Below are 25,712 nucleotides of genomic sequence, written 5' to 3'. Positions count from 1 at the left end.
TTTATTATTTATTGTTGGAAATAAAATAATTTTTGTCTTTTTAAAATTGTTACAAAACGAAAAAAATGGCAAATTTTTCTATTCATAAAAAAAAATAATTACCAGAATATACAACTAGAATAAGATGAAATCCAGGCACTGCTGGTGTCCGGCAGACGGGGCTCGTCTGCAAGATGGAGGCTTTTGTCAGATGAACGTTTGTGTCTTGTGGAGGGCGCAGGGTTTATCGTGTTAGGATATTTGGTAGGAAACGTTCACCTACAGAAAGGTCGGTTTTGTAAACAGGGAGATGATGGGGGGGATTTTGGGATGGACTGGCTGCCTAGCGTGAAATTAAACCGCCCTCCGGCTGTTTCTCGGATGCTGTATGTTTTTTACCTCCATTCAGGCAGAATTTGTGTTTTTTTTCTTTTAGAATTTCCCGATTTGCTGCAGATTTTGTGTTGGGTATAATTGTGCTGGGGCTGGCGGTGTGCTGCGATGGTGCGGGATCCGTGTGGCTCTCGGGCCGCTCTGCGTGTCGTCTACGTGTGTGTGTTGTGTGGTTTTCGTTAGGACACAATTGATGGTGTCAGTCTGTGCGGAGGACGCTGCTTGGGGAAAGTTCTGCTCTGGAATAATTTGTGAATGTTGGAGCTCTTCATTATTTCCACTTTATCTGTCGGGGAGAAGGATCTGTGATTTTTACACCGTTGATTTAGTTTGGATTTTGCCCTGAGAGGGCACCAGGGTACAGGTCGCTTTTTGGGGACTATTTCTGCTTTGTCGCCTCTCGTGGCACCCATGATCTAGCTGCGCTGCCTTGTTTTTCACGTCGTCTTTGAAGCTCTCCGGGAGAAGTCAGAGTGAGTTGGATTGTAAAAAGGGGCAATTATGTGGCTGATTGCTAGGACGGGCTGCCTATTTAGTTTCATTATCCATAAGACGCATTATGTCCCCCCCATCACTGTGAAAGTGGACGGGAGAGTGTTTGTAGCAGGGGGAGGAGGTGGGGGCTGTAATAGCAGTGCGATTAGACCCACAGCTGCAAAACTGAGATATCAGCCGCTCCACAATCACACACATATTTACTGTGGGGGGGATTAGCACAGCCATTTTTGTCTTTTTTTTTTTTATTATTATTTTCCGCTGTTTGTATTAATTTAATGTGTTTTTTTGTTTTTCATTTTATACCAGTTTCCTCATGCTCAAACCCCCCCCACCCCCCAATGTCACCGACCAGCCCCCCGCTATATAATTGCACTTGTGTGTGAACGTTGAAGGCGTAATGGTTGAGTTTTTGTGTGATGCAGGGATGTACGAAGATTCGTGTCGCCCCCCCGATGAGCTGTAATTTTACCCCCCTTCTACCCTTCGTCCTCTACTGGTGCAATGTACGGCGTGTTATGCTTTGCCAAAGTAGATCATCGAAGGGTGGGGGGGCAGAGGTTGGGGGAGGAGAATAAAACGAATGGGAAAGGAGGAGATGGGGAAAAAATTGGAGCCCAACGCCATTTTTTCCCAGCGTTGTTACTTGTAATTATATGTCGCAATCTTCAGGAAAAAATGGGGTTGTCACGTTTTTTTGTGGGGGACTATCATGGAGAGCGCTGCTGGAGCCTGAAAAAGGCTCTGGGGTAGGAGTGAAATAGAGTGATAATGATTACGGGTAACCATCCATGACATATTGGCTACAGAGGCGAGCGCGCTCTTCTCGCAGAATCTGGAGGATGGGATATGTGTAGCCAGCCCCCCCTCCTCCCCGATGGTCACATACCCACCCCTACTACTCCTTGTTCTTGCTGATCCCCCCCCCCCCCCCCCCCCAACACCTTTTTTAATAGAATTTTTTTTATCTTAAGGCTTAGGGTGTTCTTGGGCTCCTCTCTGTGGGGTGATCTTATTTACCTCTGGGAGGGGGGCTTCAGCTGGGCTGTGTATTTGAATACATGGAAAGCTTACGCAGTAGCGCAGAGAATTGTCATACCCAACGCGTGTTCAGGCACCGCCCCCTTACCTCATCGCTTCACCTTTTTTTTTTCTTTTTTTTTTTCCCCCTTTAAATTGATATGAAATCTTCTATCATTAACCTTTTCACTGCTGCAAAATAATAAAAGCGTTCGGGTGTTTGCATATTTTATTATGTTTGAAGACATTCATTTTTAACTGTTTCTGGATTTGTTATTTCTGATTATTTTTATATTTAGTTCGTTTTTATTTTGTATTTTTTTAAACCATTTTTTATTTCTCCTTGATACAGTCCCATATTTTTTTTATAGTAATTCCCTGACCCCCCCCCCCAGTCCTGTTTATGCTTTTTGCAACCCTTCCTTTCGGGTGGGGTGCTCTAGACCGGGAGGGAGACGACATTGATTGCTGTCTCTTCACATTGGACGTTTGATGGGCTTGCATTAGGGTGTGTGAAGAGCGGGTGATTTGGATCTGGTGTGCCCTTGATGCTGTGGCACAGACAGCTGACACTCTTTTTGTGTCAAGGTCTTTTCTAGAGCCAGGAGAAATGGTGTGAGTGCTTGTGGATTGACACCTTCCTGCCTCATGTCAGATAGGTGCTGGAGTGTGCGGTGATGGTGGAAGCAATCATGCCCTGATTAGTTGAGCGAATAAATGATTTCTGAAGAGGAATTGTGTCTATTTGAAATTCTGACTCTATGCCAGTCGGCAGAGCTCCTGTCTGTCAGGTGGTGGGCCGCACACCGGACAGCGTCTAGCAACCTCCATTTCATCATCCTTTATCTACGATCATGAAGAATGTCCTCTGTTATTATCTACGGCACACTGTAGTTATGTTTATTCTGCCTTATATACTCTCTAGGTCCATAGTATTTATTACACAGGGCTTTATATATATATATTGTATAACTATCTCTAGTTTATGTAATACATAGGACCACTCCCTGCTTGTATGTGCTTCATTCAGCATATGTATTACTGAAGGCCACTCCCTGCATATTCTAACCATCCAGTGTATGCATTACATAGAACTGATCTCTCTCTCTCTCTCTCTATATATATATATATTTCTCTCCTGTGTATTTATTACATGGAACCAGTCCCTGCTTGTGTTCTGAAGATGGATTTTATGTGTTTGTAGTACATTGGATTGCTTCGCATGTATGTTCTCTAGACCCAGTATATGACTTGTATAGGAATACTCTCAAGAGAACCAGTGTATGTATAATATAGAACTGCAATTTTTTTTTTTAGGTGTAAATTCCATATTTATAAAACTAAATAAGGGAGAAACCCGGGGGTGGGGGATTACACATAATCTGCTACATAACATCGCACATATACTATGTATCCAGTATATATTACATGGGACGGATTCCTGTGTGTGTCTGTCTATATCTCTGACTATTATGTAGGGACATTTCCATCATATAATCTGTAAATCCATTGCATGTATTGGTGACTCTCCATGCTATATAGAATTATTGTACGTGTTACATGGAGACATTTCCTATTTGTCTCCCATATGTTTAATCTCTGAACGATTTAAAGATCTAGTGTATTTATTACATTTAAATTCAATTTATGGATTACATAGGAGTTCACCCTGTATACATTATATTGTGCTCCAGTTTGTGTTGAATAGGATTGTTTCCCTTATGTGTTCTGTATATCTAATCTATGTATTGCATATGTATTGCATAGGACTGCTATGTATCCATGATGTTTGATTTCTCCATGCAGTTGTCCTGCTTTTATACTCGCACGATTAGTAGTTTATAATATTGACACCAGCAGTCCGTTCTATTGCACATCAACTCCATGAGAAAATAATATTCGCTGGTAATAATGTAGCACCAATGTATTCTGCAGCGCTGTACAATCAGGAGCAGGAGACCTTAAAAATGAGGAAGATACTGAAATCTGCCAAGGAAACAAAAGGAGCCAAGACTCTCCCCATAAGAGCTTACAATCTAAAGATGTTTGAGTGAAGATGCATAGACCTTCAAATGTGTAATATGATAAAAGCATGCTACTTATGATTCAGTAGCTGAAATGCAAACCCTAACCCTAAAATCAGGAACTGTTTTCCCTTGAAAACAGCTCCGTGTTTTGAGACGTTTTTGACTCTGCGTGTGAACATACCCTAAAAGTTAGTAGTATTTTCTGATAGCAAAGTGAGATGCCAAGGTGTAAAGGGGACCCCTTACGAAGCTGCGTGTAGGTCTCAAAGATCTGAGTGTACCATGGATGTAGTGGTCGGTTCAGTCTGCGCTCACATTTACTCCCCATTTTACTAGTTTATTTACCTGGAATAGTGCGGTATCATCCTGTAAGCAACATGCTTTATGCTGCTTCCTATGCCTCGTGTGTTAGCCTTTCCCTTTGAATACCTGTACTCGAGCGCAAATATGTAAGGGGTAACTCTGTGACCTGTATGTAGCTCACAGGCTCTTTCGAGCTTCTTGAAACTATGTTGTGGGATTTGGGGAGGCTTCCGCCTCCAGTGTGACTCATTACATCTGTTTTATATACCCAATATACCAAGAATTAGTCAGATAATGAGTGGGCCACAGGGAAACCTTTGGGTTTATGCTCTCAGGGGGAGTTGGAGTATGGAGAGGCCCTGGATGATGTGCTGAGTAAGGGTATGTTCACACGCACAGTCAAAAACGTCTCAAAATACGGAGCGGTTCAAGAGAAAACAGCCTCTGATTTTCAGACTTTTTTTCTGCCACTCGCGTTTTTCTAAGGCCGTTTTTGGAGCTTTTTTCAATAGTCTATGGAAAACGGCTCCAAAAACGTCCCAAGAAGTGTCCTGCAATTCTTTTTCGTGGCCGTTTTTTTTTTACGCGTATAAAACGCAGCGAAAAACGCTCGAACAGAACGCAGTTTTCCCATTGAAATCAATGGGCAGATGTTTGGAGGCGTTCTGCTTCCGATTTTCCGGGCATTTACGGCCCGAAAAATGGCCGAAAATAGGCCGTGTGAACATACCCTAAGAGAACAGCAGGTTGTAGCTGCTGCTTTCAGAGGGTGATGTTGGGGGCTGCATTTGGATGTTGTAATACCTGTGGGATGAAGGATTGTATTCCCTTCAAACCTGACCTTTGGGGGACGGGTTCAGAGCACATAGATGAGATTGACATGAAACCAACAATACGTTCTGAAATACCTGTGGCGTCCAGTACTCTGAGCACCACCCATCCATTCTAGACTATATCAAAACATTTTGGCCAAAGTTCACCTGGCCTGCTGGTGAAGACTCCTGTAGATTTTGGGCTTTTTATGGTTCTTGTGTTTTACTGTGATAGACGGACTGTGATGTGATTAGACTGTTACAATACATAGTGGTCTCCATCACTCGTCCGTGGCCTTCAATCTCTGTCCTATAACTAACTTTTACTCTATTGCTTTGTTTTTGTTTTTTTTTATCTCTGTTCACCTTCTTCTCTCTTCTCCTCGCGTCTCCGAGGCCTGACAGTGACCGCAGCGCCAGCTCCGTCCTGCTGCTATAGACTAGTTTGGCTGTAGGTAATTGCTGTAGATGTGTAATCAATGTGTCAGGCTCTCCCCTGGAGGCCCTTCGTATCACCTGCCTGTGAATAAATATGTGCATGTGGTAATGTGTCTTTTCCAGTCAGGTACAATCTTTGGAATCCACCACAAATCTTCAGATTTCTGGCATTGCAGGGGTTAAAGTATTGATTGGCAGTGACTAGTTTTATTGTAAGTCCCCAGCTATATAGACTTGCTGCCAGTCCAATTAATTTATCTAAATGGGTATTTTAGTTTCACATGGAATTGGCTAATGAGCTTACATTCTAGCTGTGCTAGTAGACTGGAAATGGTTAATATGCAGGAGTGCACCGGCCTGGCTGCCGCTCGTCAGGGTCGGAGCTATTGCTTGGTTTTTTGCAAGGACTGATGTTTATAGGAACTGGCATTTCTGCTGTGGCGGAGCACTGCATGATGGGAGACTCACCTCCGTATTCCCCTCCAGCACCCATTATTCTTGCATTGACCATAACATGTTGGCCCCCTACCCAGCTTTATGCACTCTGTTCTTCTAATAAAGACCTGACAACCTCCCTAATCTCACTTCTAACCCTGTGCTCTGCTGTTCCAGTATTGACCTGAAGATGCCCACCTTCCTACCAGCCTTTATACCCTCTTCTCTCTGACAATGACTGATTCATGCGTCTTTAATTCCAATGCTTTACTACCCTTAACTATCCCACTATGGATGACAGCCACTCACCCCACTACCACCACCGCTAAATGTTTTTCTATTCCACTAGTGGCCCTCGTGTTGCCTCAGCCCTGTATATTTTATTGGCCGCCTGAGCATTTTCTATTCTCCCACCAAACAAACCCCCAGCCTATACAATCTGATGGTGGGTGTAGTACTTCTCCCCAGCCCCTTCAATTCCCCTACAATATTTTAGGATGTCACCTTCTATTATGACCGGTGTGCCCTTTTTTTTTTTTTTTTTTCTTCCCAACCCTGTACTAATGTTTTCTGGATTCGATCTTGTTTTTGTCCTGGAATGTCTGACTTTTTGTCACTTTAATAGCAGTGCTGCTTTTTGGTTAGACTCCTCTCTGCTGTCATTACTGACAAAGGTGGTTCTACTAAATAGTGACATAAGTAAATCCGTACAAGAATTTTTTTTTAATAAACTGTTCCAGCCTTCATTTTTGTAAAACCGGTCCAAAAATAAAAACCTGTGTCTTGTTGGTTATTTTGGGCAATTGCCTCACCTTTTGCTCTGATTTTTATGAATATTACCGAATGCTTTTTGTGTTTTTGCGGTTCAAATAAGGGTATGTTCACGCGGCCTATTTTAGGCCGTTTTTTGAGCCGTAAACGCCTCCAAACATCTGCCCATTGATTTCAATGGGAAAACGGCGTTCTGTTCCGACTGAGCTTTTTTCGCTGCTTTTTTTTTTTGCGTGTAAAAAAAACGGCCGCGAATAAGAAGTGCAGGACACTTTTTGGGACGTTTTTGGAGCCGGTTTCCATAGACTCTATTGAAAAAGCTCCAAAAACAGCCGAGAAAAATGCAGCGAAAATCCTGAGTGGCCCAAAAAACGTCTGAAAATACGGAGCGGTTTTCAAGAGAAAACCGCTCCTTATTTTCAGACGTTTTTGGTCACTGCGTGTGAACATACCCTAACTTTCCCCAATTATGCATAGCAGGTATTGCTATGATCCATTTATTTTTGGGCCGATTACAGGAATTTGCTATATATAATTCTTGTCACTCAAGCCTATGAGTTTGTTTCCTTCCAGTATCACTTACTAAAGTTAGACTAAGGTCCCATGCACACGACCGTAATGTTTATCCGCAATTACTGATGCGTAATTGCGGATAAAAATACTGATCTATTCATTTCTATGGCTCACGGACACCTTCCCATATATTTACTTTTAAGTGTCTGGGCCATAGAAGTGACCCACAAAAAATAGGACATGTCTTATTTTTGGAATTTGTGGACCGTGCTCCTATACGTTACAATGGGAGCACGTGCCCGCAAATGCGTAGTCACAGGCCCTGCACATGGCTACGGCTGTGCGTGAGGCCTAATATTCATATTCCACTTATTCCTCTAAATTAATATCCACAGCAGTAGGTTTGGTGCCTAATACAACTATTTAGTGGATGCCACCTTCTGGAAATGCATTGAAATAGGAAATGTTCTGATGAACAAAGTATCTGACCTACCCGGTTTGTAACCCACCCCCAGTCAAGGTCAACAGGGAAATAACACAATATAACAAGTTTATTTTCAACGCAATGTATGGGGGGTCCTGTCGCTGTGTCTTGTGTACGGGACTAATGGTTTTATGCCAAAATGCAGAGGATCCATGAAAAGTTTAAATAATGTAAATAACAAAGTTTCTGAACATGCGGAGTTCTTTCAAAAACCGGTGACTTTTCCTCTTTAACCTCTTAAGGACTGAACATTCTTTTTATATTTCCCTCTTTGCATCCCGGCGCTCATAACTTTTTCATTATTTTTTTTGTCTGACGTAGCTGTATGAGACTTTGTTTTTTGCGGAACGAGTTGTACTTTATGTAGGTACCACTTCTTGGTACATTTAAGTTCTCGTTTAATTTCTATACATATTATTTTTGCAAAAATGCTTAAAAATAAAAGCAGTTCCATACACCGATCATCATAAATAACATTATACGTTTATTGTACAGGTTGTTGCGGGCGTGGCGATACCAAATATGCGTGTATATTTCATGTATTGGGACTTATATTTTTAAACGATTTATTGTAAAAAAAATGTGTTCTGTGTATTTCTTTTACTATTTTTTTTCATTAAAACGCTTTATTTTTTAACTTTAATGTACTGCCATAGATCTATATGCCAGTGCTTTAGCCTGTGTACACAGGCTGTTAGGGCAGACCTAAGTATGCCCTAACAGGAAATATGGTCTGACAGCCCTGGGGTCCTTCAATGGACCCTGGGCTGTCTGCCCATACAGATAAATCCATTGATCGCGTCACAGGGGTTTCCTGTGACATGATCAAAGGGGAGACCCCCTTCTCACTTTAGCTTTGAATGCCACAATCCGCTTTGATCGTGGCATTCAAGGGGTTAACAATGGAGATTGCTGTGTATTACAGCCGCTGCTTTGCTCATCGTGGTGCGTGGACACTGGCTGTCACACAGGACGAGAATACTCATCCTAATGCGCCAAGTGCCCGCCGCTCAGAACCAGTATTCTCATCCTGTGTCAGCAACCAATTAATGTTCACTTTTGAACATTCTTCTACAGTTTGTATATAAAGTCTAGTTGACTATTTAACTCCATAAGTACATTGCGTTCCTCATCTTGTACTGATCCTGATATACTACCTGTATTATACTGCAGAGCTGCACTCACTATTCTTCAGTCTTCAGAGCTGAGCTTCTATAAGGCAAGGAGACTGTTTACTGTACAAAGCCCCAGAATGCATATCACCAGAGTAAGGTCTGTGTAGACACTGAACAAGCAGAGAATGCTAAGAGATTTCAGCTCTGAAGCCTTCACACTAGTGACTGGAGTTCTAGAGTATAATATAGGCTGTAACTTGGAGTCGGTACAGGACAATGTTAATTGTAAGATTGGTGCCTACTGTCGCAAACATTACCTGAGTGTCGCCTCTCCTGCCGTGTCTGTTTTGGTAAATAATTGTTTTCACCATTAAAAATAACAATTCTGGCACATCTTCTATTAGACCTCTGCATTGTGACGTTCCTCTGTTATTTCTCCTGGAAATGAAAGACTAAATTGACAACTGGGTGTTACAAGTTGGGGGCGTTTCCCTACTCAGACTGACACTGTCCAATCATATGAGACTGCGTAGGGACGAGCACCTTTGATATCCGGAATAGTAACGCCCAGTTGTCAATTTATTCATACGTTTTCAGGAGAAATTAGCGTTTTTTTATATCATGTTGAATAAAATTATTTACAAAAATGCACATAACTTAATTATGCTTTAACTGGAGATACCTTGAGGCCAGTGAGTTAAAACAACCTGTAGTAACATTGCCAGCCTCACTAGGTAAAGAGCTCGCCTCTGTCCTCTACAGACTACTGTGTCCGGTTACATTTTGCCAGATCGGCTTCCAACAGTGCTGTGAGTGTATCTCCGGTTACTGGCTGTACATGTGTAGGCCAGAGACCGTGTGTGGCGGTGTGTGTGTGTGTGTGTGTGTGGCGGTGTGTGTGTGTGTGGCGGTGTGTGTTGCTGCAGCTGTGTTTGAGGACTGTGGTTCATTTTGTATATTTACTACTCCCCCCCCCCCCCCCCTAATATAAAGCACTCCATATCCATAAAGGCTTATTATCATTTATCCTGAGGGTATGTGCACAAACTTACGAAAAAACGTCTGACAATACGGAGCGGTTTTCAAGGGAAAACCGCTCCTGATTTTCAGCATTTTTTGAAAAAATAACTAGCGTTTTTCGCTTTTTTTATTTATTTTATTTTTTACGCCCGTTTTTGGATCTGTTCTATTGTCAATGGAAAAACTGCTCCAAAAATGACTCAAGAAGTGACATGCACTTCTTTTTCGTGGGTGTTTTTTTACGCGGCCGTTTTGAAAAACGGCCGCGTAAGAAAACGCCCCTTCGGAACAGAACGCAGTTTTTCCCATTGAAATCAATGAGCAGATGTTTGGTGTTCTGCTTCCTATTTATTTATTTATTTTTATTTATTTTTTTGCCGCTTACAGTCCAAAAATTTTTTTCCAAAAAGAAGCCGTGTGAACGTACCCTTCTAGCGGAGCAGCTGAGAAAATGGATAGAGTCATCACTGTGGCTTCTAGAATGAACGACCTGTCTGTACTAGACTTAGAAGAAAAAGCACTTCTTTCTATTTTCTCTTGAACCCTCTGCACTAATACCAACACTTTCCCTTACGAATACACATATAAAACATCAATACAGTACTTAATAAAATGGAAGAAGCACTTTAGAAGGTTAGTCCAGATTTCAGGATGACGGCTGACCCAATGTCTGGGAATAAGGGACTGGACATATTCAATTCTTAATCAGGAAAATTTCTAATCTGAAGATCAAATTTATGAAATGCTAAAATTTGGAGAAACATCTGTTAAAATATTAGGGAAATACATTCTGATTAATTCCCTAATGTTTAGTAAATCACTATTGCTGGAGGACAGGACGTCTATCACCTGGCTATAGCCTGCCCCCTGCTATATTACACACTGCCATACGTGCCAAACGTGGGATGTGAGCAGCCTCGGACCCGGCTCACCCACCATCTCTACAGAATATGTGCAAATTGACTTATCATTGTAGACATAGGACATATCGGCAAAAAGGTCTGATAGGTTCTTTGTAAATCACCCATAAGTAATAGGCCCTAGTGGCAAGTGCTTTGCTACAAAGTTACCTGCAAATGTAGTTGTCTTCTGCTAGACCTTTTGGGACCGCCTGTGCACACCCGGTGATCCTCTAGTACTCTGGTGGGCCTGTCCGACCCTGGATGTGAGGACGACCACCGGGAATTTGAATTCATTTTAATAGCCTTGCTTTACATTGGCGTCACTACTGTTCATTCTATTCATAATACAACATTAGGTACAAGGTAGAACCAAAAAAGAGGGGATAAGTGTGCACCAAGTAACACTGTATCCTCCAAGATGGGGCAGCCAGGAGTAGTTGGTATAATTATTTTATTGCCTCCAACAATGTAATGTTTTGGAGTTTAAAGGGTAACCAAACGTTCGACAAACTTCTGACGTCATAGTGACATGTCAGAAGTTTTGATTGGTGGGGGTCCGAGCGCTGAGACCCCCCCACCAATCGCGCAAACAAAGCGGCAGCAGAACTCTTGTGAGCGCTGAGCCACTTCGTTTCTGTTCGGCCTTTTCCGGAAAGCCGATGTAGCGGTGTACGGGCTCATAGACTTTCTTTTGAGCCGTACTCCGATACAATGTTTTCTGTAAAAATCTGAACAGAAACTAAAAGGCTGAGCGCTCACACGTGTTCTTCTGCCGCTTCGTTTTAGCGATTGGTGGGGGTCTCAGTGCTCGGACCGCCACCAATCAAAACTTCTGACATGTCACTATGACATGTCAGAAGTTTGTTGACCGTTTAGTTACCCTTTACATCACCTTTGCTTTAAACATTGAGACAATTTGACATTTTGAGTTGATCGCTTGCTTTTGTATATCTTTTTTTTTATATATATTCTTAGCAGATTTTGCTCTTTGGTGTTTTCTTACTGTCGACATGAGACACTCCAGGAGTAGGTCTATTTTGCATGATGTTGGTCTGGGTTTGTCCGGGGGATTAGGTGATCTTGGATTGTAACGCTATTTAACACTTTATCTTTCTTCTCTTCCCCTTAGATGTGAATGTGGATTGATAACACTCTGAAGACCTAGAACGGTTTTTCTGCACAACCTTCTGCTTTTGAGCGGCTGTGAGAGAAGACTGTTCTGCTGAAGTGGAGCTGGGGAGGCTGGAGAAGACTTGGATACCTGTGCAGTTTTCTGAAGATCCTGGATTTTTCTTGTATTTATTATTTTTTTCTCCACAATTCTTTCTCCACTGTCCCTCTTCGTATCACCATGTCCTCTTGCCTTTGCTCTCTCAGCCTCACTCTTCATTTAAGCTTTCTCCTGGGCTCTGTCTTAGGCTTGAGCTTAGGACTGGAGTTCATGGGGTTTCCCAACCAGTGGGCTCGCTACCTGCGCTGGGATGCCAGCACCCGCAGTGACCTCAGCTTCCAGCTCAGGACCAACGTTTCCACCGGCCTTCTCCTCTACTTTGATGATGGTGGCATCTGTGACTTCCTCTGCCTCTCTCTGGCAGATGGCAGAGTTCAGTTGCATTTCAGTATTGATTGTGCTGAAACCACGGTTCTAAGTGATAAGAAGGTGAACGATGGCGGCTGGCACTTTCTAATGGTCAGTCGAAATAGGCTGAGGACCACACTGGTTCTAGATGGGGAGGCTATACCTGCAGAGGTTCGACCACAGAGGCAGAACATGAATATTGTTAGTGACCTATTTGTAGGTGGCGTGCCAGGGGATATACGCTCCGATGCTCTGACACACGGTACGGTCAGGGACATACCCATGTTCTCTGGATATTTACAGGACCTAAAGTATGGCAACTCTGAGCCAAGGCTGCTTGGGAGTCACGGAGTCCGGTTAGATCTGGAGGGGCTATGTACTGATAATCCTTGTGAGAATGGAGGAGCTTGTCTCTTGCTTGATGGAGAGCCCACCTGTGACTGTACAGCAACTGGCTATGTGGGCAAGTTCTGTTCTGAAGGTAAGCAGTAATGAGGCTTTATAGTAGATGGAATGCTATTAATGAATGGACCGCTCACTGCTGACTATTAGGTCATGTTCACATGAGGGGGATTTGCTGTGCAATTTACGTGTGGATTCCGCATTGGAAAACCCACCGCAAACTCATCGCAATGCAAGTGATTGGCATTTTCATATTTGCAGAATTCTTTATTCTGCTGTGGAAGGGTGGTGGATTTTGTCACAGATTTCACCTTTGGCATTGCAAACCATGTCAAATCCAAGTAAAGAAACGCAGTAGTGTGCTGCAGGTTATGGTTGTAGATTTCATTGCTGTGTTTACTTTGGATTTCCTGCAGCGCTATGTCCACATATAAAGCGGTTCTCATCACAGACAACCCTTTTCAGTTTGGAGTCGCTGTGAGTCTGGCAAATACCTTCTATTGTCCTGGGAAGTTGCTGCCAACCAGGGGGGCCCCCTCTACGATGTCCGTATGCCATTAGAGGCCATATGGACGGGACTTTACTTGAGACCACCCCTTTTAAAGGGTTTATAATCATCACGTTGATACAATGCTGTTAAGGGGGTTTTTTATCGGGCAGACAAGTGTTCATAGAAAGCTGTGTAAACAGGGCAGTGAACAGCAGATGAACGAGCAAACGCTGGATCATCTGCCGATCGTATCGTTTTTAAAAAGTAAAATATCGTTGTCGGCAGCGCATGTGTAAGCAACGATGCGCTGCCGACATGATGATGATATATGGGGACGAGCGATCAGTGTAACGAGCGCTCGTCCCCATCCATAGCTCCGTGTGACTGGAGAAAACGAGCGCCGATCAAAGATGTCTCGTTGATCGGCACTCGCTGCAGCGGCCGAGTATCGGCCGGTGTAAAAGGGCCTTTAAGGTTATCTGCAGTCCAGCACATTGGAAAATGTTCTTGCACCTTGAAAATTTTTGATCGCAAATTGTAAGCTCTGTCTGCCAATCAAAATGCAGCTTTTCTGCAGTGTGTGGGAGAAAAGGAGTCTCATGGCTTCCCCAGATGTACATGCGGACTTGGGGGATTTTTCTGTTCATAACCCTTTTCAAATGATGTGACTGTCTTCAGGTCAGCTCACGCACACGCGGAAACCGCGTAGGAAAACGCGCCAAAAAACAGCCGAAAATGCCTCCCATTGGAGACTTGGGTTTGTTCTTCCAGCCGCCATGTTGTGTTCCACAGATAACAGCGAGCGTGCTGTGAATGATAGAAGCTCCAGGGATTGTCTTACACTGACTGATACGGTCTACTTTCTTATTTACTGAGATTTTAGACACTTGCTACAGTGAAGATAATCGCACACAATCTGCCCTGGGAGGTTATGACATTTACCTCGTCGATGCTTAACAGGGAAAGTGTGAAATTGAGCAGATCTCAAATGGTAAAAATAAAAAGCCACAATATACTCCCTCATGTAACCTGTTATTCATCCATTCCATGCAAGTTTTGCTGCCACCTCCACCTATTTCATGAATCCCCTTATATTATGACATAAAATATTACCCTAAATAACTGCTTATAGTCCTATTAGTGTAACTTTTACTATAAAACTCCTAGTCATTCAAAGTTCCTCATTTTGAAGTGGATCTGACACCAGATGGCTCCTAACGTGGTCGTCCGGGCTTGGGGCGGTTTTTCATACTGATGACCTATCCACCGTATAGCGGCCGTGATGGGTTACTACAGCTCTGTTCCTGTTCACTTGAATGGGAACAGAGCTGCAGCACGGCCGCTATACTGTGACTTCCGGCACCGACCACTGCATTCTGTCCGGTGCCCGGAGGCAGCCGGAACAACTGATGGGTGCATGGTCCAGGTGATGGACCCCCACCGATCATATACTGGTGACATAAGTATGAAAAACCGCCCCATTCCCGGACAACATCTATAATGTACATGTAAGACTGTGGACTTCAAAGCAAATCTTCTCTGAAATCTGCATGTGTATTTTACCGTATTCATTGAAATATGTGGTAAAAATAGATTAAAAAATCCACGGTGTTCCCTAAACTCTGCACAGATTTTTCCATCTACATGTATTTTACTGTAAATTGCTGCGGATTTTGGCTGCGTGCGCACATTGCAGAATTTGAATCCAATTCTGCAGGTAAACGCGGGAAAAATATTGAGCTTTTTTTATACTTTTTTATTTTATTTTATTTTTATTTTTTTAGGTGCAGATTTTACAATTGATGCTAAAACTGGTACAGATTTCTGTGCTTTTTTTTTTTTTTTTTAAAACTTTTCTGACAATTTTAAATTCCCCACCGCAGGTCAATTTGGGTAGATGAGATTACTTGAAATTTAATTTTCCTTGCTGGTACTGTATTGCGCTGCACATATGCCAAAGGGAAATCCGTGCTGCAAATCCACACGTAATGCACATCATGGCCTATCAGTGCGGAATCCGCAGTAGAAAATCCGCAGCTTGTTAAATCACCCTTAGACCTTGTGTACACTGCAAATTTTGCTTGCGGTTTTTTTCAGGCCAAAACCAGATTTGGATCCAGAAGAGCTGACGCACGAGGCCTTCATATATTTCTTCTGTTGAGGTTCTAGTCCTGGTTTTGGCTTGAAACACACATGCAAAATCTGTGCTGTGTGGACAAGGCAAAGCGTCTGTATAAGGCCAAGTTGACATGGGGCGTAATTATTGTACATTTTTGGTGTGGATAACATCTGTCTTCAAATTAGCAGCATGCTCTGTATGTGGCAGATTATTGCAATAAAGACTTGTGGTAAAAAAAAAAAGCTTGGTGCACGACTGCTGGGTGTATGGGGGCACCCCTTGTCCTCTTAAGGCCAGGGCTTCACCGCGGTTAATTGGACTCCATTATTGCACTAATGCAATGTGATATTTCTGTAGTCTTTCTCTCATTTTTTGTTACAATATCACATGTAATTTATCCATATGAGGTTGCACGTGTAGCTGCGTTTTCAGGTGTCTGCGCCATCGCACAAAATCATATCATCTTGTTTTTATTTTGCGATTATGGCAAATTGCATGCCATGTCCCTCATACGGTTCTATTAGAATTGCACGCACTATTATGTAACATTACAATGTAATTTTCATATTTTTAACTTGAACTTTACCTTAATTGCATGCTTTTTTTTTTTTTTGGTGCAACCTCATGCAACATTCTATCGCAAGACATCGCATCATAAGTCTCCATGGAGCCCCAGCCTTATAAGTGCAACTCGGGTACCCTGAAAGTAAGAGGTCTGTCTGTCTGTTACTCCACAGATCTCTTCCTTCTGAGGGTACAGTCACATGGTAATGCCGAGGCAGAGAGATGCAACATTACCACATGGCAAAAATGATGTAAATACTTGCACTTCTTTTTTTTGCCGCATCGTTACCGCTACATGTGAATGTACCCTAAATCATTACCCCATATAACTGTTTGCTATTACTCTTACCCCATTAGGCTGCTTTCACACGAGACTTATTCGGTACTTTTTTGCCATTATTGTAGACTTAACACCCTGTCTGTTTCCAGAGTGCTGGTCTGTGGTTCTCGTGGACCGCGGGAGGTCCGGTGTTGCGTCCCTAATACAGGCACAAAATAGCAGCCGTATTACTGGCCTGAAAGCCGCCTTGCTCTGTATAACTCCATTACTTCTATTAATCATAACCCCTTCTTATTACATAGTTAGTTAGTACGTTACATAGTTAGTTAGTTAGTTATGCTTCCTTCTATTTCTCTGTGAGCATCACAATAACTACTGCTATATGACTATATAATGATGATCTATAGAATTTATAGTCTAATTACCTTATTTCCCGTCCCTGCAGGAGTGTTGTGCATATATTACATGGAGTGATGGGATTTGTTTTTAGAGCATTTCAGTAACTGATCACTCGGTAATAGAGAGATCACAGGAGGTGGTCACTGGTCAATACTCTCCTCTCCTGGGGGTCTGGACGCTCTGCATTGCCCAGTAGCCAGATAGATCAGGTTTGAAGCCCTAAAATGTGGAATACCATAGTAATCTAGGGAAACTGTCACTTATTGGGAGGTGCAGCAAGTTTCAATCTGAGCTGTCCTTAGTCTATGTCCAAGTTGCTGAATGTTGGGTCCCCAGTGACCATTACTGAACAATGCAGATGTATCTTATTTACCCAAGTGTCTCCTATGAAGGGTCCAGCAAACTAATTTGCCTGTAACTATGCAGCTTTGTGCGAACAATAACCTACTAACGCTGTTTAAATATGACTTGCCATTATCTTTTATAGGAAAAATTATTGGTTGGAATTCATGTTTTTGACTCTAAAAGTTTGTCTTGCCTCAACTACAGGTACCTGGAAAGCAGATCCCGCTGTGTGTCTTATCTTTTGATTAGGGTGCGTCTTACATGACATTTTTTTTGGCCACACATTAAAGACTGCATCAAAAATCGTGGAAAAACCGCACACTTTTTTTCTTTTTTTTTTCCTTTACAGTTAATTGCTGCGCTTTTGCGATGTAACCTGTAAAATAATTGTTTCACCTATAAACACCGCACAGCCGACCAACATTTTTGATGTGGTTTTTTTACAGTGCGTCCAAAAGCAGTCTGAGATTTAAATTATATATTTTTTCTTTTGGCTTGCGCCTGTACAGTTTCCTGGAGTCTAAACTAATCCTATACTTTTCCCCCACTCCAGAGCAGATGACGGGGCTTCTAGTCCGGCTGTGGAGGGGTTAATAGTGAAATACGACTTTGCTGATTGCGCATTAATAATCTCTTCATATTCTGACTCACTTGGCTGAGTCTACCCCCCCCCCCCTATTGTGGTCCAGACCCTCTCAGGGTCCCGTCTGGGCGGCAGATTGCCCCAAATGATCATTCGACAGGAGAAATCTCTCTTGCTTAATGTTCCATTACAGACTCATTTGTTACAATGAAATTCCCTGTGTCCATAGAGGGGATCAGCCCTGAATGTGGGGTTGCGGGCACCGCAGGGTGTGTTTGGGATCAGGGCATTGCCGGGGAGATGAGAGCAGTAACGTGGAGCCATCCAGTATATTATTGTTTTTGGAAGCCCACAGATAATTCGGATTAGGAAGTCATCTGTGTTTGTACTGTAATGAGGTCACCCCCCCCCCCACCACACACACATCACATGACGAGGGGCCGGTTTAGCTGTTAAACAATCATCCTGTTAGATTAGATGATTTGTGTGCGGCCCTATAGTTTTGAGTGGCTGCTTTTCATGTCCTATAATGTGATCCCAGGAAGTTCATAACTTCAAGCCGTCTGAATTTTTTTAACCGCTAGTAAAGGGTTAACTGAGGCATTTCTTACATGTATAAATGGAGAATTAGCATCAGATGTGGACAAATTCGATAAAAGATCAGACTGACTGCTAAATCCACTGGGCTCAGCAGTTAATTTGCTCTGCTCCTAATACCACTGGAGGTAAATATTTAATACCCAGGTGACTTGCTGGCCTTTTATTCAGGTTTCCAGTGTGTTATATGATACATTCTCGCTGAGCCATCCGGGTCCTCTGCCTTGTGTAAACAACTCATGGATTCTGTCAGTAAGAGAAGGATATAATCTATGATCCTCCCCCAGACAAAAAAAAAACTGAGTCCCAAAAAATGTCTGTAAAACTTTTTTTATTAGTCAAACATGTTGTATCTGACATGGCAAATCTGTGTGAACAAACTCCGTACAGCGACACACAGATTGTTTACGGCTCCGTATTATAATATTGTTGGCACTCCGTGTGCCATCATTCGGTTCCTCCGTATATTCTGCTCTAGAAAGACGGGGGAATTTATAAAACGCCAGTATTCTGGTGAAAAAAGGCGCAAATTGTGGCACACCCTGTTTGCTAAAAAATGTAACTTATTTTTTTTTCTTAACTTTTACTCCACATACGGTACTTTATCTTAATAGTGGGCGTAGCTGCGAAAAAGGGGTCGGGGCCACCAGCACCCCAACAAATGTACTATGATTTACAGCAGTATCTGGTGTACAGTATAGCACAAGCTCATGCCACTTATAGCGTGCGCCTCTTAAAATAAAGTAAGTTGGAGTAAAACGTGCCTAATTTATTAAGACTGGCATATAAAACTTAATAAATTCCCCTCCAAAGTTTGGCTTTGCGCTTATCTGTTCCTCTGACAGAACAGGTAACTGAACAGGCCCTTAGCCCTCTTGCACACGCCGGGGGGGTTGTCTGAGTACCATCTATGACCAGTGGAAAGATAGGACATGTTCTATCTTTTCACGGATCGGACAGTCAGGTTCGTTTCCACCGACCCGATTCACCCGCTTTTCATGGACCCATTCACTTATTGGGTGCCACTCTGATGCCATGAAAAACTGCCTGAGTGGCACTCTGTCGTGTGCAAGAGGGCTCAGGCAGCACTCCTCCTCCTAAACGGCCCGGCTTATTTCACTCTTAGCAATGCATTGCATTAGAAAGGCTCCAGTCAGAGCTGAAACATTGCGAAGGGTGAATTAAACCAGACCAGTGAAAAGAAGTTCTGTCTTACTCACTTTCTACATGTTCTGGAACGTTACACAACTTTTATGTTTTTCTTACGGATTTTGATCCTAAAAACCTCTGTCTCCATAATAAAATCAGAGGCACATGGTGGTACAATATGTCTGCGTAGCTCTGTTTTCCAGATTACGGACCAAACCGTCGTGTACGTGAAGTCTACATAAAGAAAATAACAACCTTACATAGATACGGGGTAAATCCTGTCGCCCATTGTGGAGAGGGGGGGACTGGGAAAATGTCATCTCTGTCCTGCTGGCAGCCCACCCTTCCCAGATTAACTATAGCAAGACGGAATTGGGTCACAAATCCTGTGCTCCCGGATTATAGACGTATCCGTGGCTGCAGGGGAAGTACAAGGGGCATGGAAGTTTATATAATTTGTTGATAAAAAAAATATATATCATAGAATGGCAAATAGTTCATGTAATATTCGCATAATAGGAAATGTAGTAATAATGGGTATCCTTTACTATGGCAAGACATCCTGGGAGTTGTAGTTCTTGATCACATTTTCAATCCTGTAGGCTGAGACCAAAGATAACAGGAAAGCGTTACAGGTGGCTGTGGCTGTTTGGCGCCGGCAGTAAACAGGTTAACATTTCCCCCCCTCTTCATACTCTGCGCTCATGTTTCCTAATGATGTTTGAACAGGAACAACAGGATGGGTAAGTGGACGCCGGGCTGCGTGTGAGGCGAGATCAAATGTCTCAGGAAACGCAGGATAAAGGTATGAAAGGCAGCGCAGATTAAATATTTACTCTCTGCCATATCTATGCCTCACCTGTGCAGAGCGCCCATTATGGTGCACGATGTGATGCTTAGTGCGCAGTCAGCAGGGGGTGTCTGATCATGATCGCTGCACATCACTAACTCCATGACATTGTGACTCGCTGCTTGTCCTTTTTGTTTCACTAATAATCGCCATATTATCTATTGGATCGCTGCTAAACCGCACGACCCCAAACTGCATCCTCCCTGCAGGTGTAAAACGTACCCACTGCTGATATTATTATAACTGGCAGAAACTTTCATCACTTCAATGCATTACAGGAGTTTTCCGTGCCTCCCAGCTAGAATGTAACTGCTCTCTGGCTAGAATTGTACCCAGATAAAGAGGAGAGCTGACTTCTGTACTCAAGAGCAGGAAATCCAGATCAAGCTGTGGAGGTGAAGTGGTAATGATGATGAATCCAGGGGGCTGGGGATCTATATTCTGCACTGCTGACTTTGATTATCCATGAATATTTTCTAACAAATATTCTTCCAGGTGTGTGACGATCTGCTCCCCCGCGGACAGATGCTACAGAGAGACCTCCAATCCATGCATAGTGACCGTCACTTGCATGACTGCATGTTGGGTGGAGGAGGGGTGTTCTATACTGTTTGCATGAGATGTTCTTCTCCATGCAACGTTGATGCCGTGTGATCACTGCTTGACTTTCTTTCTTTCCTTCCCCTTTTGTCAATGCCACATTAGATGTCAATGACATTCCAGGTGAGTGTCCGCACTGTCCAGGGCAAGATGTCAGCTTAGTTTATTAAAAAATGACTGACTGGTATGAAGTTTATTTATCCCTTAACAGAGTGGTTTCACTTCTAACAAGTAATTGAGGTAGACTTAGTGGCTCCAAAGTCTTACACAGGAGTAGTGAGGAGGACCACACGTTATGGCATTTCCAAGTAATTGTCCTGTGTTCAGCCCATCAGAGATGCGTGTACGTTTTTCTGAGTTTAGTAAGGTATTCTATCGCTCTGTTCACCAGCTTAGAGCTCGTCTTATACTGTTCTCCTCCTGAAGGCCCAGCTTTCCTGCATGGCTTAGAAAGCTGAGATAGTGTGTGATGAGGACGCCATACTTGTGTTTTAAGTATGTGACTCCACAATCCCCACTGCCGGGGTATTGTATGATGGTGTGTAACTTTGTTCTCTCTCTCTTGCTTTCTCTATCTCTCTCTTTTCTCTCAAGGACTGGCCAATCTTATGGTTGATGACCAAGGTATGCTCTCCCACCAGGCGTTGTCCTATTCTCTGCCATTTTCATTCTTCATAGTCCATCCATGAGTTGTTTGTTACCAGTGGAGGTGATGGGATATGAGGGATAATTGATGCCCCCTGTGATCCACATCTTATATCCTTAAACAACTACAATTCTTCGAGTTATGATTTTGGACACAGCACAGATTCCACGGAGGATAGGTGGGGGTGGTATTTAGTTTTTATTATCGCACTGTGTAAAAATTAATTCAACACTGTACATCTGGCTGCTGCTTTATTTTATAAATAAAAATGGAAGCCGGCACCAGTAAGTTAAGTGTCCACCAGCCAGCGGCTAAACCATCTGACTACCACTCCAACAGAAGTCCCAATAGACCAGCCTATCCATTCACTAGGAAACAGTGTCACCAGTGGGTTCACGGTGGGCCTCGTTCCTCCGTGATGTCACCAGTGGGTTCACGGTGTGCCTCGTTCCTCCGTGATGTCACCAGTGGGTTCACGGCGTGCCTCGTTCCTCCGTGATGTCACCAGTGGGTTCACGGTGGGCCTCGCTCCTCAGTGATGTCACCAGTGGGTTCACGGTGTGCCTCGTTCCTCCGTGATGTCACCATTTCCTCGTACAGTAAAGTGCTCCACTATGTGTAAATTGACCATAACATATCAGGGTCACCTCTGTCCTGTCGTTTGTCAGGCAGTCCTAGGGGTCTGTGCTGTGGGCCTAACCATTGCTGAACGCTTGTTGTGTGCTGTGTTCTGGTTCACGTGTGCTGTGTTTTCATCATCCATCATTTTGTTTTTGTCACTTTGGAAGCATGCTGCCTAAAATGATGTGTCTGACGTGCTTTCTCTCTATATGATCCACCCGCCTGCTCTCCTGGATTCCACCTGCCGGCTGTAGGTAGAAGTAAAGGTAGATGACTTGTTCATTACTCTGTGTTGTCTGTGCTCTGCGATGTGCAATGTATTGTATTGCCTGTAATTCTTCACATATAATCCACGTTATAAATGAACATGAGATTTGGTTTGTTAGATTTTGACCTACGTTGTTGGTGGCTCTTCTGCTGGGGGAGTCTCTTGTTGGTATTATCTAGTAAGAAGGTGCAGTGATAGGACTACACATTATAGTCCAACGTTATGTGCACGCGATCCTCTGGAGGACGGTTTGTAAATTTGTAAGGCCTGATTCAGACTAACGAGTGCAAACTCGTACATGAAAAACGTTCGCTTCTCACGTCCGAGTCGCACACGTGCGGGAGCGGTTTTCACAGATCTCTCATAGACTTGAGTATTGAGGGATCTGTGAAAACGGATGAAAATAGGACATATCCAATTTTATTATTTTTTTCACGGGCCATTCACACCATCCATTAAAACAACGGCCGTGTGAACAGCCTCATAGAAATACCTGCAGCCGTGTGACAGCCGTTAAGAAAAAAAAACAAAACAAGAACGGCCGTCACACGGACGAGATTTCCGTTAGTCTGAATGAGGCCTATGGGGTTCACTGTGTCTACATATATCTATCATAAAGAAGGGCTTATAGATAAACCTCTGCCATGCTTGTCCTGATGAGTTGTCACATGTCATTTTTCACATATTCTTAGGTGATTGTCTGTCTATATATATATGTGGAAGCTCAACTACATCGTGTGTCTAAAGAGGAAGATGCTAGGGGTTGAGTAAGACCCTGTACACATGCAGGATAAAGCATACGGTGCATGTAGTTCTAGGCCCCCATTCTCCCAACGGAGGCCGAAAGTGTCCTTTTGGCCTATGTCGGGGGGTGTGGGGGGGTATGCGTTGCAATAGGACATATATGCTTTCTTATACAATGCGCCACCACAAAAAATGTATACCACAGCTATAAAATCTATACAGTGGCATTCGTCGGAGGTATATGTTGGTAAAGACTCCTGACAAATAGCGCCAACATATTGCTCTGTCGTGATGTCATTGGCGCCTCAGAGTGACTGGAGTGGACTGTCCTTAACACTTCATTTTCCGGATTCATGGGAAATGACTATTGTTTATCTCAAATCTCCAGTCATTATCTGGGGTATTTCTGAAGAGTATATTAAACCTTGCTAACAATATCCACCTAAGAGCCAGGATGTCAGGCTCCGGTTGAGGGATTCTGATCAGATCTCCATGTTTGATTGTGGAGTGAGTTTGGAGTTGATGCAGGTAATGACGTGGCTAATGTTTATGTAATCGTGAATATATCCAATGATTTAATAAATTAGTATGTTAATCTTTAATATGTAATTACTTGTTACTCCTACGATGTACAGCCCTCGTCTAAGATGTGAGCGCTCCACATCATCCGGGACATGGTGCAGCTCCCGTCTCGAGTTCACGCAACTTTTATTTATTTTTTAATGCTGATTTTTGATGTGAAAACTGCCTTTGAATCGGCGGCAAAAAACTACAGAAACAGCTGTCCATTAATCTCAGTGGGAAGTGGAGGTGTTTTTTTCAATTCAATTTTCAACTTTTTCAGGAAGGGATACAGAGGGGGAAGGGAGAGGGGGGGATGAGACAAACACAGTAATATATTTCAAAATGTCCATTTCCATAATAACATGTTCAGAGTTATTTGAGACCGTCTTCTAATGACAGTCAAGCCAAAATCTAATCTGATGATAAACAACTTGCCATGGACAATATCAATCAACATATCATCAATACAGGGGGTAGGGGGGGCAGTGACGGGACATCGGGCCAGTTCATGGTCCGAAGCGTTGGGTCAGCACCCCAAGTATATTGATTCCATCATATCCTAATTGGTGGGGAACCCAAGAGAGTGCTCCAAATACCAAGTAGTAGGAACAAAACAAGATTTTAATTAATGCTATCTGGGAGAAGGGTTATAAATTTTGTTCCAGAATATTCTTATTTGGGGACACCGCCAAGGACAGTGGAGTAAATCTGCGTTGGGCGAGGAGCATTTGGGACAGGAATGATCTGTGGCGGTGCCCATCATAAAGCCTCTGTGTGGGGAGATGTGAGCTCTGTGAGTTATTTTATGCCATTTCCCAATACATTGCTGACGGAAGGTATTTATTTGCCATTTGAAATGCAACTAAAATATCACCCACCGCAAAGTCCGTTAGTAGAGGGGTCCAACGGATCATTCCCGCTTGGGATTTGGAGTAATCCCATTTATGGGAAAGTAGTTGGTAATATGTCGTTATTAGTTTAGGGGAATGTTGTCTGGCTGGTGTCAGCGCCAGAAATGGATCAACCCAATCACTATCCGTCATGTGATGTAGTATGGGAACTGTGAGCTTGTAAATAGTAAAACGGGTGCGGACCCTCTACATCATGTTTCAATCTTAGATAGAGATATATATATATACCTTTAACGAACTGTCTCCTGGACTTATCCACTAGTTTCCAAACGCTACTCAGGCCTCGAGTGCCAGAGTCTGAAAATTGGGGCGGTTGACCATGCGGAAAAGTAGGATTTTTCAGTAATTGCAGGGACAGGGAGTATCTCGGATTCAGTGACTGTAACGGTCTACTCTTGGTCCAAGATTCCCATGTTGTGAACAATAAAGGGTTTTTAGGAATGTCCTCAGGAAGTTCTGAGGATGCACCAAATTGCAGTAAAAACGTGTGTTTTCGGATGCGGTTCTCCGATGTGGTTCTCACTGCGCCGCGACCTGTAAATGGATCCTAAGAGGCAGGACCTCTACAGGAAGAAGATGGTAGAGCAGGGAGATAAATGGCGCATTGTCAGTGCAGCAGCTTGGGATGGTGTGATGTGTGCACATATCCAGAATGGGTGACATGCCACAGGGTGTGTGGTTATTATGCTGCGTGCTGTATTATCCATGTGTCTGGCCGTAGAGTTTATTGTTACATGCCACGGAGTGTGTGAATAAGGTCTATGATCTGGGGTAAGTGGGCTAGAGACATGGGTGTTGGGGGGGGGGGGGGGAGGTCTTGCGTCTTGATCATTCTTCTGGTGCTTCTATAGTTTCCACTTTTAGAAATGACGTTTCTATTTGAACCCTGTATTGTAAATGATACCTACTTGCCCATTGATACACTGGGGGAATGATTTATTCTCTGTATAGATTGGCGTCGGAAGAATTTACTTGATTTGTTGTCCTCTGTAAATGAGTTAGAAAGCGGCTGCGTTGTTGATCTCTGGACATGAATGAACGGCTGCTTGTAATGTGGGCCTGCTCTGGGCTCCAGGTTACTGGCCGCAGCTAGCCTGGTCTCTCAATCATAGGGTCATGCTCAATCCTTTACCTATGTAGATGATCTAATAATGCCAGAACAATAATCCTTCAGTTCTGTGCTGGTCTCACGTCCAAAGACAAATGACCTCTCCACTGTGCGATTTGTTCCTGTCCTTAGATTTGTAATGAGGGGCTGGAGAAGTAATGACTGCAGATTGTGATGAGATTGGGA

The 25,712-nt window shown here is 43.2% G+C and overlaps 1 protein-coding gene across 24 annotated transcripts in view; it reads left to right on the top strand.

Moving 5' to 3' along the window:
- NRXN3 (neurexin 3) overlaps positions 1-25,712 on the top strand; it is a 336,181-nt gene that overhangs the window by 484 nt on the left and 309,985 nt on the right. For 21 of the 24 annotated variants that reach the window (XR_012851426.1, XR_012851425.1, XM_075844459.1 and 18 more), the window contains exon 2: positions 11,837-12,767. Coding sequence is in view for 22 of the 24 variants with exons in the window: in XM_075844459.1 (XP_075700574.1) it covers positions 12,059-12,767 (709 nt within the window). In the remaining 2 variants the exon portion in view is untranslated. Of the gene's footprint in view, positions 1-178; positions 244-577; positions 846-11,836; positions 12,768-20,769; positions 20,788-21,258; positions 21,289-25,712 lie in introns of those variants that run through there. The other 3 variants (XM_075844457.1, XM_075844440.1, XM_075844438.1) reach the window with 3 other exon arrangements.

This window comes from Rhinoderma darwinii, chromosome 12 (genome assembly GCF_050947455.1).
Source record: "Rhinoderma darwinii isolate aRhiDar2 chromosome 12, aRhiDar2.hap1, whole genome shotgun sequence".
NCBI lineage: Eukaryota > Metazoa > Chordata > Amphibia > Anura > Rhinodermatidae > Rhinoderma > Rhinoderma darwinii.
Note: the sequence above shows the minus strand (reverse complement) of the source record. Positions and strands in the feature narration are given on the sequence as shown.